This window comes from Dicentrarchus labrax, unplaced genomic scaffold (genome assembly GCF_905237075.1).
Source record: "Dicentrarchus labrax unplaced genomic scaffold, dlabrax2021, whole genome shotgun sequence".
NCBI lineage: Eukaryota > Metazoa > Chordata > Actinopteri > Moronidae > Dicentrarchus > Dicentrarchus labrax.
The window spans coordinates 5,572,145-5,585,007 of NW_026136721.1; the positions used below are offsets into that span (position 1 = coordinate 5,572,145).

General features: G+C 38.2%; 2 protein-coding genes across 13 annotated transcripts in view; one reads left to right on the top strand and one right to left on the bottom strand.

The window, feature by feature from the left end:
- Positions 1 to 12,863, top strand: part of dctd (dCMP deaminase) — a 145,349-nt gene that overhangs the window by 120,620 nt on the left and 11,866 nt on the right. The window lies entirely within an intron of this gene.
- LOC127355461 (teneurin-3) overlaps positions 1 to 12,863 on the bottom strand; it is a 361,742-nt gene that overhangs the window by 93,173 nt on the left and 255,706 nt on the right. For all 11 annotated transcript variants that reach the window (XM_051386366.1, XM_051386371.1, XM_051386367.1 and 8 more), the window contains 3 exons: positions 6,782 to 6,901; positions 1,588 to 1,671; positions 747 to 871 (listed from right to left, as the gene is read on the bottom strand). In XM_051386366.1, coding sequence (XP_051242326.1) covers positions 747 to 871; positions 1,588 to 1,671; positions 6,782 to 6,901 — 329 coding nt within the window. The remainder of the gene's footprint in view (positions 1 to 746; positions 872 to 1,587; positions 1,672 to 6,781; positions 6,902 to 12,863) is intronic.

Below are 12,863 nucleotides of genomic sequence, written 5' to 3' on the forward strand. Positions count from 1 at the left end.
TCACTCACCGAAAAAATCTTACACACTAGTCCTTTAATGTTTCTCTCATCTTTATTCAGACATGACAGGACTTAAGGAAAGAGCTACATGTCATGTCATATTTTGCACCTTGCTGGTGGATTTAAAACTTTTTTTGTTGCTGAAGCCTTAATGAATGGCTGTTGTGAATGTAAGGGACACTTGCCCAATGAAATTAATGCATTCCACATCAATTTCATCATTCAATGTTATTAGATAGCAAATTTTGCTGCCTGTTTTATCATATCCAAATGCATTTTGCCGCATACTGTTTTTATCCATGTAAATAAAAAGACAATGGACACTCACATTATTACTGTGGTTGTATAAAGTTTTATTTATAGGATCTGATATAAGAATCTCTTCAATTTAAAATGGGCTTATTCACAGCATTTCATGGATTATTCTACTTATTTTATCTATACACAACATAACATCTGATGGAATTCAATTCATGGCTTGTAACATGTTGACAGTGATATGGAAATGTTAAGGGGTCAGATTTAGTTAAATTGCTGCTGTGAAATGACTTACACATATATAAACATGAGATCAATGTTAAATTGCAATCAGATTAACATAAAGGAGTGCATGTCCAAAAGGGCCTTATGGCTGGATAAACTATATAAGGTAAAAGTTTAGTCTCCATTAACTCTATCATGGCTTCCTTGAGCTGTATAAATAAATTAACATATAATTGCACGTGCATACATGTTTGTGAGACCAACCTGTGTATGGGAGGGCGGTAGGCCTTTGCGTCCATACACCCCAACAAGAGCATCTTTCTGGACGGAGATGTTGAATTTCAAGAACTGCGGTTGGTCAATATATAGTTGGGATCTCCAGAACACACCTTGAATAAAGAACAACAGAGCATTATTCATTTTCAGAATTTCCCTGTGGCGGTGGGTGTGGTTTACACATAGCCATAGCCATTTTGAGTTGTTGTATGACAACAGCAACACTTTAAATAAAAGTTGTTTGGTACCACGACCCAGTGCTTGAGATTGTATGCTTCAAGAACCCACAGTAGCCCAGACCTCCATATATGATATATGAATCAATCCAAATCCAATTCATTGTATTAGACTGCATTCCTCTTAGCTAGGTGCACCTAATGAACTGAAAATTGATAATTCATAAAAAATGGATTGCAGCCACTGAGGATGATATTACAGCAGAAATGTGGCCATAGGGTAATTTGACCTTGTTTTGTGTCTGTTGCAGTTTTCTGTAGTGGTCCCATTAATATTTGTACTTACGTAGGTGCAGTGTAAGTGTCTTTATGTACTGTTTTTTGATTATTGTTATTTGTGGTGCTTTAACTGTGAGCTCTCCCTCATGCCTCTGGGTGCATGGAGAGCTGTTTTCTCTCCAGTGCGTAACCAGTACATAACCATCATCTCTGTTCCTCACAGCAGTAGGTTTTATGTTGTTTTACAGGTTTATTCCCTTGTGTTGAATATCAGGTCTGTACTGTCTGTGGTATGCAGATAATGCACGACGATGCGCTATTGCACACTTTTGTGGTGGTATGACATTTATACGTGTAGTGTGTGTGTAACTAACCTGGTGGAACATCTTGTACAGCTCGTCTCCCCACATCCACCTCTCCTGTGTCTATGGTGTTGTTCTCTAGAAGAAACATTTTACCTAAAGAGAGAAACAGATAAAACAGAGTTTCTTCCTTTCATCCATGTAACAGTATCTCTGCAATGGTCACAACTTAATTGAATACAAATGATTGACAGTGGGTTTAGCTCCACCAAAGTTCTGAAATCTGCAGATAAAAGATTGAATGAAACTACCATTCATCAAATGCACTTGTGCATGTTTTAACTGCTAGGTCATGAGTAAATATTGTCCTGATTTATGTGTGATATCCTGGGAATCTTTAGGCTCGCAGTTCCCACATTTCACAGTGAAAAATATTTGAAATTCAGCCTCATTGTGTATTATCCAGCTGGAATTGTGCTCAGTCTCGACAAGGATCTATACGAGACACTATGTCTGAACAAAGGTGCCTTGTGGGCAATTGGGGGTGTAATCGGCATTCTTACTGATTTATCTGCTTTTATCATGCCTTACTTGGACATCAATGGCCACATTAAATGGCTTATTAGTGTGTGTATATATATATATATATATATATATATATATATATTGAAAACTATTAGCTGTAAAGATATAGTGGAATCACGGTGTCACACTCCTTCTGCCTGTGTTGCTATCACTCTGTGGTTTGTTTCAATGGCCGGCCTACTCCGTGTGCAGCTCAGAAGAGCGACTGAAACTGCTGTTTTGGAAAGAAACAGTGGAAAGACAAGCTGGTTTTGGTGAATTTTTTTTTGCTAAATGAAGTTACAATGCTACAGTCATTTGCAAGGTAAACTGTTTTTGTCTAGCAATAGGGATGTTACGGCTGTTTTTGGTTAAACAAAAGGTCTATCTCTGTAGTGATCCTTTCCGTATTGTTGTCAGACACTCAGATAATAATTTGACCTGTCAGTGGCAAAATCAACAACTTTTAGTGGACAGACTTTGACAGCTGGAACACTGCAGCCAGTTCTGTTTGTTATAGAGTACCGCACTCCTGGCCCGTACTCTGGTTTTATATCTGAATTCTCAGAGTTTTTATCAAGTTTAGTCCTTAAATCAGATAAAGTAATTATTGTAGGTGATTTTAATATTCATGTGGATGTTGACAATGACAGTCTTAGTAACACATTTATATCATTAATAGACTCAATTGGCTTCTGTCAGAGTGTAAATAAACCAACTCATTGTTTTAATCACACTCTTGACCTTGTTCTATCATATGGCATTGATATTGAACATTTAATAGTCTTCCCACATAATCCTTTCCTATCTGACCATTATTTAATAACTTTTGAATTCATACTATTAGATTATAAGCCATTAGGCAAAACTTCCTACAGCAGATGTCTATCTGACAGTGCTGTAGCTAAATTTAAGGAGGAGATTCCATCAGTGTTTAATTCAATGCCATGTCTGAATTTAACAGAGTCCTATAACAACTTTAGTCCCTCTGAAATTGCTAATCTTGTTGATAGTGCTGCAGGCTCACTACGATCAACATTAGATTCTATCACTCCTATAAAAAGGAAATTATTAAAACATAAGAGACTAGCACTGTGGTATAACCACCAAACCCGCCCCTTAAAGCAAAAAGCTGGGAAATCTGAAAGGAAATGGCGCTCTTCGAAATTATCAGAATATTGCTCAATTTGGCATGATAATCTTAAAAGCTATAGAAAGGCCCTCCGTAATGCCAGAGGAGCCTATTATTCAGCACTTACAGAAGAAAATAAGAACAACCCTAGGTTCCTCTTCAGCACTGTAGCCAGGCTGTCAGAGAGTCACAGCTCTATTGATGCACATATCCCCATAAACTTAAGTAGCAATGACTTCATGAGCTTCTTTTATAATAAAATATTACTATTAGAAAATTAATCACCAACTGCCATCAACAGCTATCAGTGGCTCTCCAAGTTCAAGAACTTTAACTAATGTAAACTCAGATATATATTTAGACTGTTTTTCTGCTATCGATCTTCATCAGTTAACTTCAATAATTTCTACATCGAAGCCATCAACCTGTCTGTCAGACCTGATCCCAACTAGGCTGCTTAAAGAAGTCGTACCCTTAATTGGCACTTCTTTACTGGGTATGATTAATCTTTCTTTATTATCAGGATATGTACCATAGTTCTTTAAAGTAGCTGTAATTAAACCCCTTCTTAAAAAGCCCACTCTTGACCCAGGGGTTTTAGCCAATTATAGACCGATTTCTAACCTCCCCTTCCTCTCTAAGATTCTGGAGAAAGTGGTCGCCAAAGAGTTGTGTGACTTTTTACATAACAATAGTTTATTTGAGGATTTTCAGTCAGGATTTAGAGTTCATCACAGCACAGCAGCTCTGGTTAAAGTTAATAATGACCTTCTGACTGCTTGAGACAATGGACTTGTCTCTGTACTTGTATTATTAGATCTTAGTGCTGCATTTGACACCATTGACCATGATATTCTTTTACAGAGACTTGAGCATCAAATTGGCATTAAAGGAACTGCACTAAGCTGGTTTAAGTCATATTTATCAGATTGTTCGCAGTTTGTACATGTTAATGATGAATCTTCAATAAATACTACAGTTAGTCATGGAGTTCCACAAGGTTCTGTACTTGGACCAATACTAATTACTATATATATGCTCCATTTAGGCAACATTATTAGGAATCACTCCATTAACTTTCACTGTTATGCAGATGATACGCAGTTATATCTATCGATCAAGCCCAATGAAAGTAATCAATTACTTAAATTACAAACATGTCTTAAGGACATAAAATCCTGGATGAGCTGCAATTTTCTGATGTTAAACGAAATTCTTGTACTTGGCCCCAAAAACCACTGTCTAAAGATATTGTTACTCTAGATGGCATTACCTTGGCCTCTAGCACCACTGTCAGGAATCTTGTAGTTATCTTTGATCAGGATTTGTCATTTAATTCCCACATAAAGCAAACCTCCAGGACTGCCTTCTTTCATTTACGTAATATTACAAAAATTAGACACATCCTATCACAGACAGATGCAGAAAAACTGATCCATGCATTTGTTACTTCTAGGCTGGATTACTGCAACTCTTTATTAACAGGTTGCCCCAATAAGTCCATTAAAACGCTCCGATTAATTCAAAACGCTGCAGCACGAGTACTGACAGGAAGGACATCACATCTCTACCTATTACCCCACTAGAACAGTACATTCTCTGAATGCTGGGCTACTTGTGGTTCCAATAGTCTCTAAAAGTAGAACAGGAGCCAGAGCCTTCAGTTACCAAGCTCCTCTCCTGTGGAACCAGCTTCCAGTTGCGGCTCAGGAGGCAGACACCCTCACCACATTCAAGAGTAGGCTTAAGACATTCCTCTTTGATAACGCTTATAGTTAGGGCTGGATCAGGTGAGTCCTGAGCCCTCCCTTAGTTATGCTGCTATAGGCCTAGACTACCGGGGGATTTCCCATAGTGCACTGAGCTCCTCTCTTCCTCTCTCTTTCTGCACTGATTCATGTCCCATTAATGCATTTTTAACTTCACTTCTTCCCTGGAGTTCTTGTGCTTTCTCGTCTCGCAGGTTCTCATGGATCCTGGTGGAGCCTCCTGCCATGGTCCTGCTTGACTGCCATTGCCAATATCACTGATATTAGTGTTATTATCATTATTATAAGTATGATTATAGCTATGGTTACTGTTGTTGCTGTTGTCACTGCTCGTTGTCCCCCATCGTTGCTGTTGTCATGTTCATCATCATCAGTCACTACTATTAGTGTAGTTGTTGCTACTGTTGTTGCTGTGCACCTGTCTGTCTGTCTGTCTGTCTGTCTGTCTGTCTGTCTGTCTGTCTGTCTGTCTCTCTCTCTCTCTCTCTCTCTCTCTCTCTCTCTCACCCCAACTGGTCGAGACAGACGACCACCCACCTAGAGCCGAAGGATCTGTCCTAGGTTTCTGCCTTTTAACAGGCAGTTTTTCCTTGCCCTTGTTGCCAAGTGCTTGCTCATGGTGGTACTGTTGGGTCTCTGTAAATAATGTTATGAGGAGTTCGGTCTAGACCTGCTCTATTTGAAAAGTGTCCTGAGATAACTTCTGTTATGAATTGGTGCTAAACAAATAAAATTAAATTGAATTGAATTGAATTAAACTTATATGGAGGATATGAAGTCAACATCATCATAGGCAATAATTAAAATGATGATGGGTCTGAGAGATAGAGATGCCATTTAAACCAAGAGTACATCTGTTTTAATTTTTTCCTTTTATTTTTAACACTTTAGAGCTTATTTTACTGTGACTGCCTTTCCTATCAACTGCAAACTCTATTGTCAGTATTAATAATTAGATTTATCCAGGCGTTGTTAACATGAGTGGCACAAGGTAAACTCTAAGCTAAAATTGATAATAGAAAAACATCAGAAGTGAAAATGACTGGGTATATAACTTTTCCATGTCACTTAGATGTTGCTTTTCACAATCCCTTTTGAACTGAGAGACTCAAACAGAATCTCAGGAAAACAAAGCAACTGTAGTGCTGCAGAGATGAAAACATATTTATTTGGTACAGGCCCCAAAAATGTGTACACCATCGTGATTTAAAGTAAATATTACATTTGTGATGCAAAAATGATCATTCCCACTAATTGTGAATCATATCGCAACTGCAGTATCTGTCAAAATAATTGCAATATGATGTTTTATCATATTGTGCAGCCTTAACGGAGAGGAAAATAAATTGCAGAGAACCTCGGGAAGAGGGAAACAGTCTGGGGAAAGATATGAATTCATCTCAAGAAAATTCCATCGGTCCACTGCGAAGGAGACTCCCAATTCACAAATTTTTGACCAGCCCTGTATTTAAACACTACAACTATCCACCTCCATAACCTCTGCACTCTTTTTCTGCAGTAAATAAAAAACCTACTACTTCCTTCATTGGCACTGAACATGAAGCAGTGTCTACAGTGCTGTATTATGAGGATGTGTAAAATGTCAATACTCCAGCAGGCTGAGGGTTCCTTCAGGCATTTCTATATTACAGTTTGAAGCTAAATGGCTTTCTTCTTCCTGCATCATGAACATTTCTGGTCTAAGTAGAGAAACCTTACCTGGAGCAAACACCTTTTTCTTGCCTTATTCTTGGTTGCTTTTCCTGTCAGAAGGAAAAAGGATGAAACAGTAGGAACTCACCATTGTCTGTGGACACCATAAAGGTGTTGGGAGTTGTATCTCTTCCCCCTCCTCCATTTTCAAACGCTCCATATCCCTCACTCTCTTGAAGCTGCCAGTTTAGACCAAACAGGTGCATAGCTAGATGAAGGAGGAGGGGAGAGACAATAAAGATAGAAAGAGGGGAACAGGGAGGTAAATACAGAGTACAAAATGAGAAGCCGATAGAGAATAATACAATTGGGGGAAGGGAAGACAGTGAAGAAAAAGGCAAAGGGAAGATAATGCAAAAAAAGGAATGGTGAGAAATTAGAGATATGGACATATATAGTGCGTGTCTGTATGTGTGTACATGTACACTTGGGGCTGTGTTAAGCACACTGAGCCCTAGCAATATGTTTTTGGAAACATGAATAACATCTATAATGCTCTCAGGCTAGGTACACAAATTAAGTGGGCAACTGCACATGACACACACACACACACACACACACACACACACACACACACACACACACACACACACGCACACACACACACACCCACGCACAACTCGCACACTGTAGGCTGTACGGAAACACATCCGTTTCCCATCTCTGTCACACATACACTAGCACTAAAGAAAAGATACAGTGGAGTGTGTTAGCATCAAAGGAAGCCCCTGGCAGCTAATCTGACATAACACAACATAACACTCACCTCTACACCTACGTGTTCACTCCTTCTTGTGTGTGTGTGTGTGTGTGTGTGTGTGTGTGTGTGTGTGTGTGTGCACGCACGCCCTTGGGCTTGTAAATCATCTGCTCACTTGCTATCTCCCTCCTTCTCCTTGCATCTCAATTGAGATGTAACCAGATTTCTTCTGAGGCAAAAAACAAACAGTCAGACTAGGGTATAAGAGAATGTCCACACCCATGAAGCCCATTTCTATTCACTATCACACCTCCCTGCTATCACTCACTCCTATATTTTGCATGGAGTCTGCTAAATTATGCTGCTGACTGCCTGATGAACTGCAGAGCTGATGTGGCATTTTACATTAAATTAAGCAGTAAAAGGAAAATTGCGTTTTCTGCTTTGCCTAGTCAATCCAACAGAAATACACACTGCAATTTAATCCTGTCGGCTACTCTCTGGGTTCCCATTGACAATGGTAAGAATCTGGCGATATGATACAGCAAGGTGATATATTGTGACTTTTTTAAAATGTCATAGTATAAAGAACACACCACTATAGGCATGAAATCTGAGTAAAACAAGGTTTACCAAAACAGTAGGATCTGCATTTGTATTTATCATTTGCATATGTCGCTGTAACATCCAACATCATAGCCCTCAATTTCTGTTTACATGTTTACACATCTAGCTGTTGGGGGTTTAAACACAAAAATCAATGCAGTGTTTTTAAAAATGTTTTAAAGAGTTCGGTCTAGACCTGCTCTATTTGAAAAGTGTCCTGAGATAACTTCTGTTATGAATTGGCGCTATACAAATAAAATTGAATTGAATTGAATTGAATTGAAAAAATGGATAAAATATCACAAAACATTGGAATAATAATGTGTATTTATATTTTCTTACACAATTATTATGAATGTGGTCCCTAAATGATAATAAATAATCTAAATGTTGATATTTCACACTTTACAACATATTTTATTGAGTAGCCTACCCTTACAGTAGATGCTTTATATCTGTTACATGCCAAGCATGGCCTGTTGTGGGTTTTTTTTTTTTTTCTCCGCACCTCCCCTGTGTTCTCTCCAGGTGATAATGAGGGTAACTGATTTCCACCTGTGGCAGTCTGGCCTTGCTGATGATTGGTAAACCTGGAATGAAGCTGGCCAATCCTCAAACAAGACCTCAGAATTGGAACCTTGCCTGAGAGTTCACTCGCTCTCTCCCACCTGGACTCTATAACTCCTTTCTGTGAGGACATGTGTGATACAAAAATAAATGTGGACTACACACAATTGGTGGGGGCTCGTCCAGGATATATAATTCAGGAATCATGCCTCAGTTTCTGTTTTAGCTTTACAATGTTCTCCACAAACAGAAAATGGATTTATGAGATTTGCAAAAACAGCTGTAAGGAAGTCCATTTAAGCTACAGTATGTGTTTACTCTCTTTCTCTGTGTATGTGCATGCACAGCCTTTACTTGTAAATCATCTGCTTACTTGCTATCTTCCTCCTCCTCCTCCTTGCATCTCAGCTGAGATGTAACTTGTGATTAAAAAAAAAATTATGTAAAGGAGAGAGAACAGAAACATCTCATGAAGTCCATTTCTATTCACCACCACACCATGTATACTGCAATGCAACTCATCAACATATAAGAGTATGTTTCACAGAGCTTTCTAATCTGAGGCCTGGTCTGTAAAATAATTGGTAGAAGGCACTGCTTAATCATATGGGATTTACTACCAACATAAGCCAAAGTCATATAGAGATAGCTATTCTCACGTGCCAATATTTAATGTCCTTAAATTAGATCATTTTTACACCATCCAAAATAAGAATAATCAACTGCAGTAACCTATTTGTGTTGGTTGGAACGCGAGGAGTCTGGACTGGACTCCTCACACAGCAGATATTAGAGAGAGTCATGTCAAGGACCAATTACTGATTCAACTTGGGAACATTTAGTGAGAGAAGCCCCTGTCGTGGACCCCACCACTCGACTGTTTCTGCACACACATACACACCTCTCTGCCTCATTAAATTAGAGTCGTGCTGGGCTAGCCCGTTACCCACAACCCCTCCTGGTGAGGACAGGAGCAAAGGGTCATGGGAGAGTGCTGGCTAATCGACAGGAGCCTGCGTGCGTGTGTATGTCTGTGTGTGTGTGTGTGTCTGTGTGATAAAGTAAGAGGATTAATGGCCATGGTAACAGTCATACTAGACTGCTTCACTCTCACAGAACCTTTTTAGGAAATTTAGGAATTAAAAGACAATTTCAGAGAAATGTTGTTGTGTATTTAAAGGAGCCAAAAGAGTCTAGAGTTAGGTTGAAAGCTCAAAAAATATATAGGATTCTTGTTACATGGAAGTCATGGTGAATGTAAAGCTGTGATTGTAAGTCAGCTTGAATCCATCCTGTGGAAGCATTTTGAAAGAAAACAAAATCCCTGCAGCTGACAATTATTAGGATCGATGGAAGACAAACCATCCTACTGTGTTCATCCTACTGTGTTCAAAGCAGGATTGGAAACAACCTAGTGCACACTGTCAGCCTTCACTACGCCCGTTCACAAGAGTAAACTGATCCCAGTTCAGTCCTGCTAATCTAACACACACTGAGAGGGACCAATTGTGTGGCATTGCTAGATGCCACTAAATCCTATACAATGGACTTCATTCATCCCAATGCTTCCATACAGATAGCAAATAATTATTTTTTTCTGTAAGAGTAAAACTAAAGACCACAGAGCAATTAAAGCTATTCTTGAAATTGTGGAATTTCGTTAAAACAAGCTATAGTTGACATTCAGCACAAAGAAGAAATTCACAAGACAAATTTAAATTCATTGATATATAAATATTCACTTGAGCCAGACTGATAGTCATCCAGTATATTTGTGCCTTTGAGCTATGTTTTGGATATATATATATATATATATAGTGTGTGTGTCCTCATTCTTTAACTTTTGACTCCGACTTTCACACTGATTGGAATATTCAGATTAACTGGTTTTAGAGAAGTGAGAGTGAAGACAAATCCTCTTATTGTGGAAAGAACTAGACCACAAAAGACCTGAATGAATGACTTTTACAGAATCATTACAAAATCAGCACACCCCAGTGGGAGTCACAAAGAGACATTCATAGTAATGGGTTTACTGAATAGGGGTGCAACAGGTCTGGTGGCTGCTGAGTATTGCTTTGATGTTTTATGGGGCACACCTCGGCTCAATTAGTCACAGAGCAAGATTTTTATGGATCTACGTGTGTACATGTGTGTCTTTGTTAACAATCTTACATTGCACATAAACTCAGTGAACAGTAAAACAGCAACTCTGGATCCTCCCTTTATATTTGCATATGTGTTGCTACAGGTGCTTTTGCATGTGAACTGTTGATTAAGCATGGGCTTATAGAGTGATCTAATGGACTTCAGAACAGTAATGGTGTTGGGTAGCGGGAGAGAAGGTCTGAGTATCAACAAGGCCATGGAGTTGTTGGACAGGACCTTTAAATGTTTCAATAGCCCCTTTCATTCAAGCAGTGTAAATGTGCTGGTCATTTTACATTTGACACAGTCCTTTTTCCATAAAATCCAAACCAACAATTAGAGGACTGGGTAACATTTCCGTAACACTATGCACCTCAATTCTAAATCGAATAATTGAATAAGTACAACAATGGAAAGGCTGAGGCACACAGGGTTTTAAATAGTCATTTGAGAAAGATTGTCTGCCTTCTTCTTCATACTTCAACTGTAACTCTCTTTTTTTATATTTAAATGCTTCTTAGGCAAAAGGAAATATAATCTGTTTAATAAATCTGTCAATGTGCTTTTTGTGCTATTCAATCAAATAGAATAGATTTGAAACCAAAAAAGAGATTTGAGAGCAAAAAAAGAGTAAGTGGCAATCAAAAAAAAAATGTTTTGAGATCGAAACAGAACAGGTTGCAATTGAAAAAAATATATGAGAGAACATATTTGGCCCCGCCCATCAAGTGCAGTTGAATTCGCAAGCAAAACTTTAGAACTAGCAAGCAAAGAGGACTGATTTATAAGCAAAATGGTCGTATGTTTTTACTTACAAACATTAGTGTTGATTGAAGTTGAAGAAATATGTTCTCTCATATTTTTTTTCAATTGCAACCTGTTCTGTTTCGATCTCAAAAAAATTTTTTTTGATTGCCACTTACTCTTTTTGCTCTCAAATCTCTTTTTTGGTTTCTAATCTATTCTATTTGATTGAATAATAAAGGAACAAAATTCTCTCCATACTAGACCGTATATGAAGTATTACATTTAAAAGACGATAAATGATATACAAATACAAATTACATCCAAATTATCAACAACATACGTATATATGTATGTATGTGTACATATATGTAGTGTGTGAATAGCCATGTGGATCTTGAGTGTGTGAGACTGATTCATGTGAGTGTGTGTGTCAAGAGTATATGTGTACGGGAATCATAAAATCACAGGAAAATCTTAACAAAACATCTTTCTAACAATGCTGCATGATGGAGCACTTGACACACACACACCAGCACACAAAACAACACACACACACACACACACACACACACACACACACACACACACACACACACACACACACACACACACACGGCCTCAGGCTGAGATTTCCAAGTCCAAGGACCATCTCAGCTCCAGTCATAATTGCTTCTGTTCATTGTGGGAATCAATGACATCCCCTCTGATTCTCTTGTTCTATCATTCCTTCTTCTTGCTTTTAAAAAAAAATATTAACAAGGAGCAAACTGCTCTGACAGTTTTGAAGCAATAGGGGAAGGAACAACATGTTTTTTTTGCAACTCTACAGCTGTAAATGCGCAGCCTCTATTACACTATTACACTAATTCGTTTTTCTTCTTGGACCAAAGCCTGCACTTACAAATATGTTGTACTTATTCTCAGGTTTTACATTAAAATCACAAAAACTACATATGAGTGCCCAGAAACAATGTACATTCTACACTATATTCTCTCCAGAGAAGAAAAGCCTCTGAAAGAGCGCCTAAACCACGAGACCCTCCCGACGGGACGGTCTCTACTACCTTTATGCAAATGCATTCGCCTGTTGGTCTAAGTTGTTAGCCAGATGCCTCCAGTGAGTCCAGCGAGGTTTAAGAGGTTAATGACTTGATTGGCATGCAAATGTGGACGAGTGAACATTCAAGTCTGGTAAATAATGTGTTGTAAATAATGTTCAGTCAATTTTAAAAATGATTCAAATTTTATTAAGTAAATGAATGATAATATTAATTATATTAATGATAGTAAATTATATAGCAGCACAACTCAGTATATTCAATAGCTTAAAGGATCATTTTTAAGAGCTGCCAACATCTGTGATGACATGTCAAAGATTAACATTGTAGGATGATGATCCTGC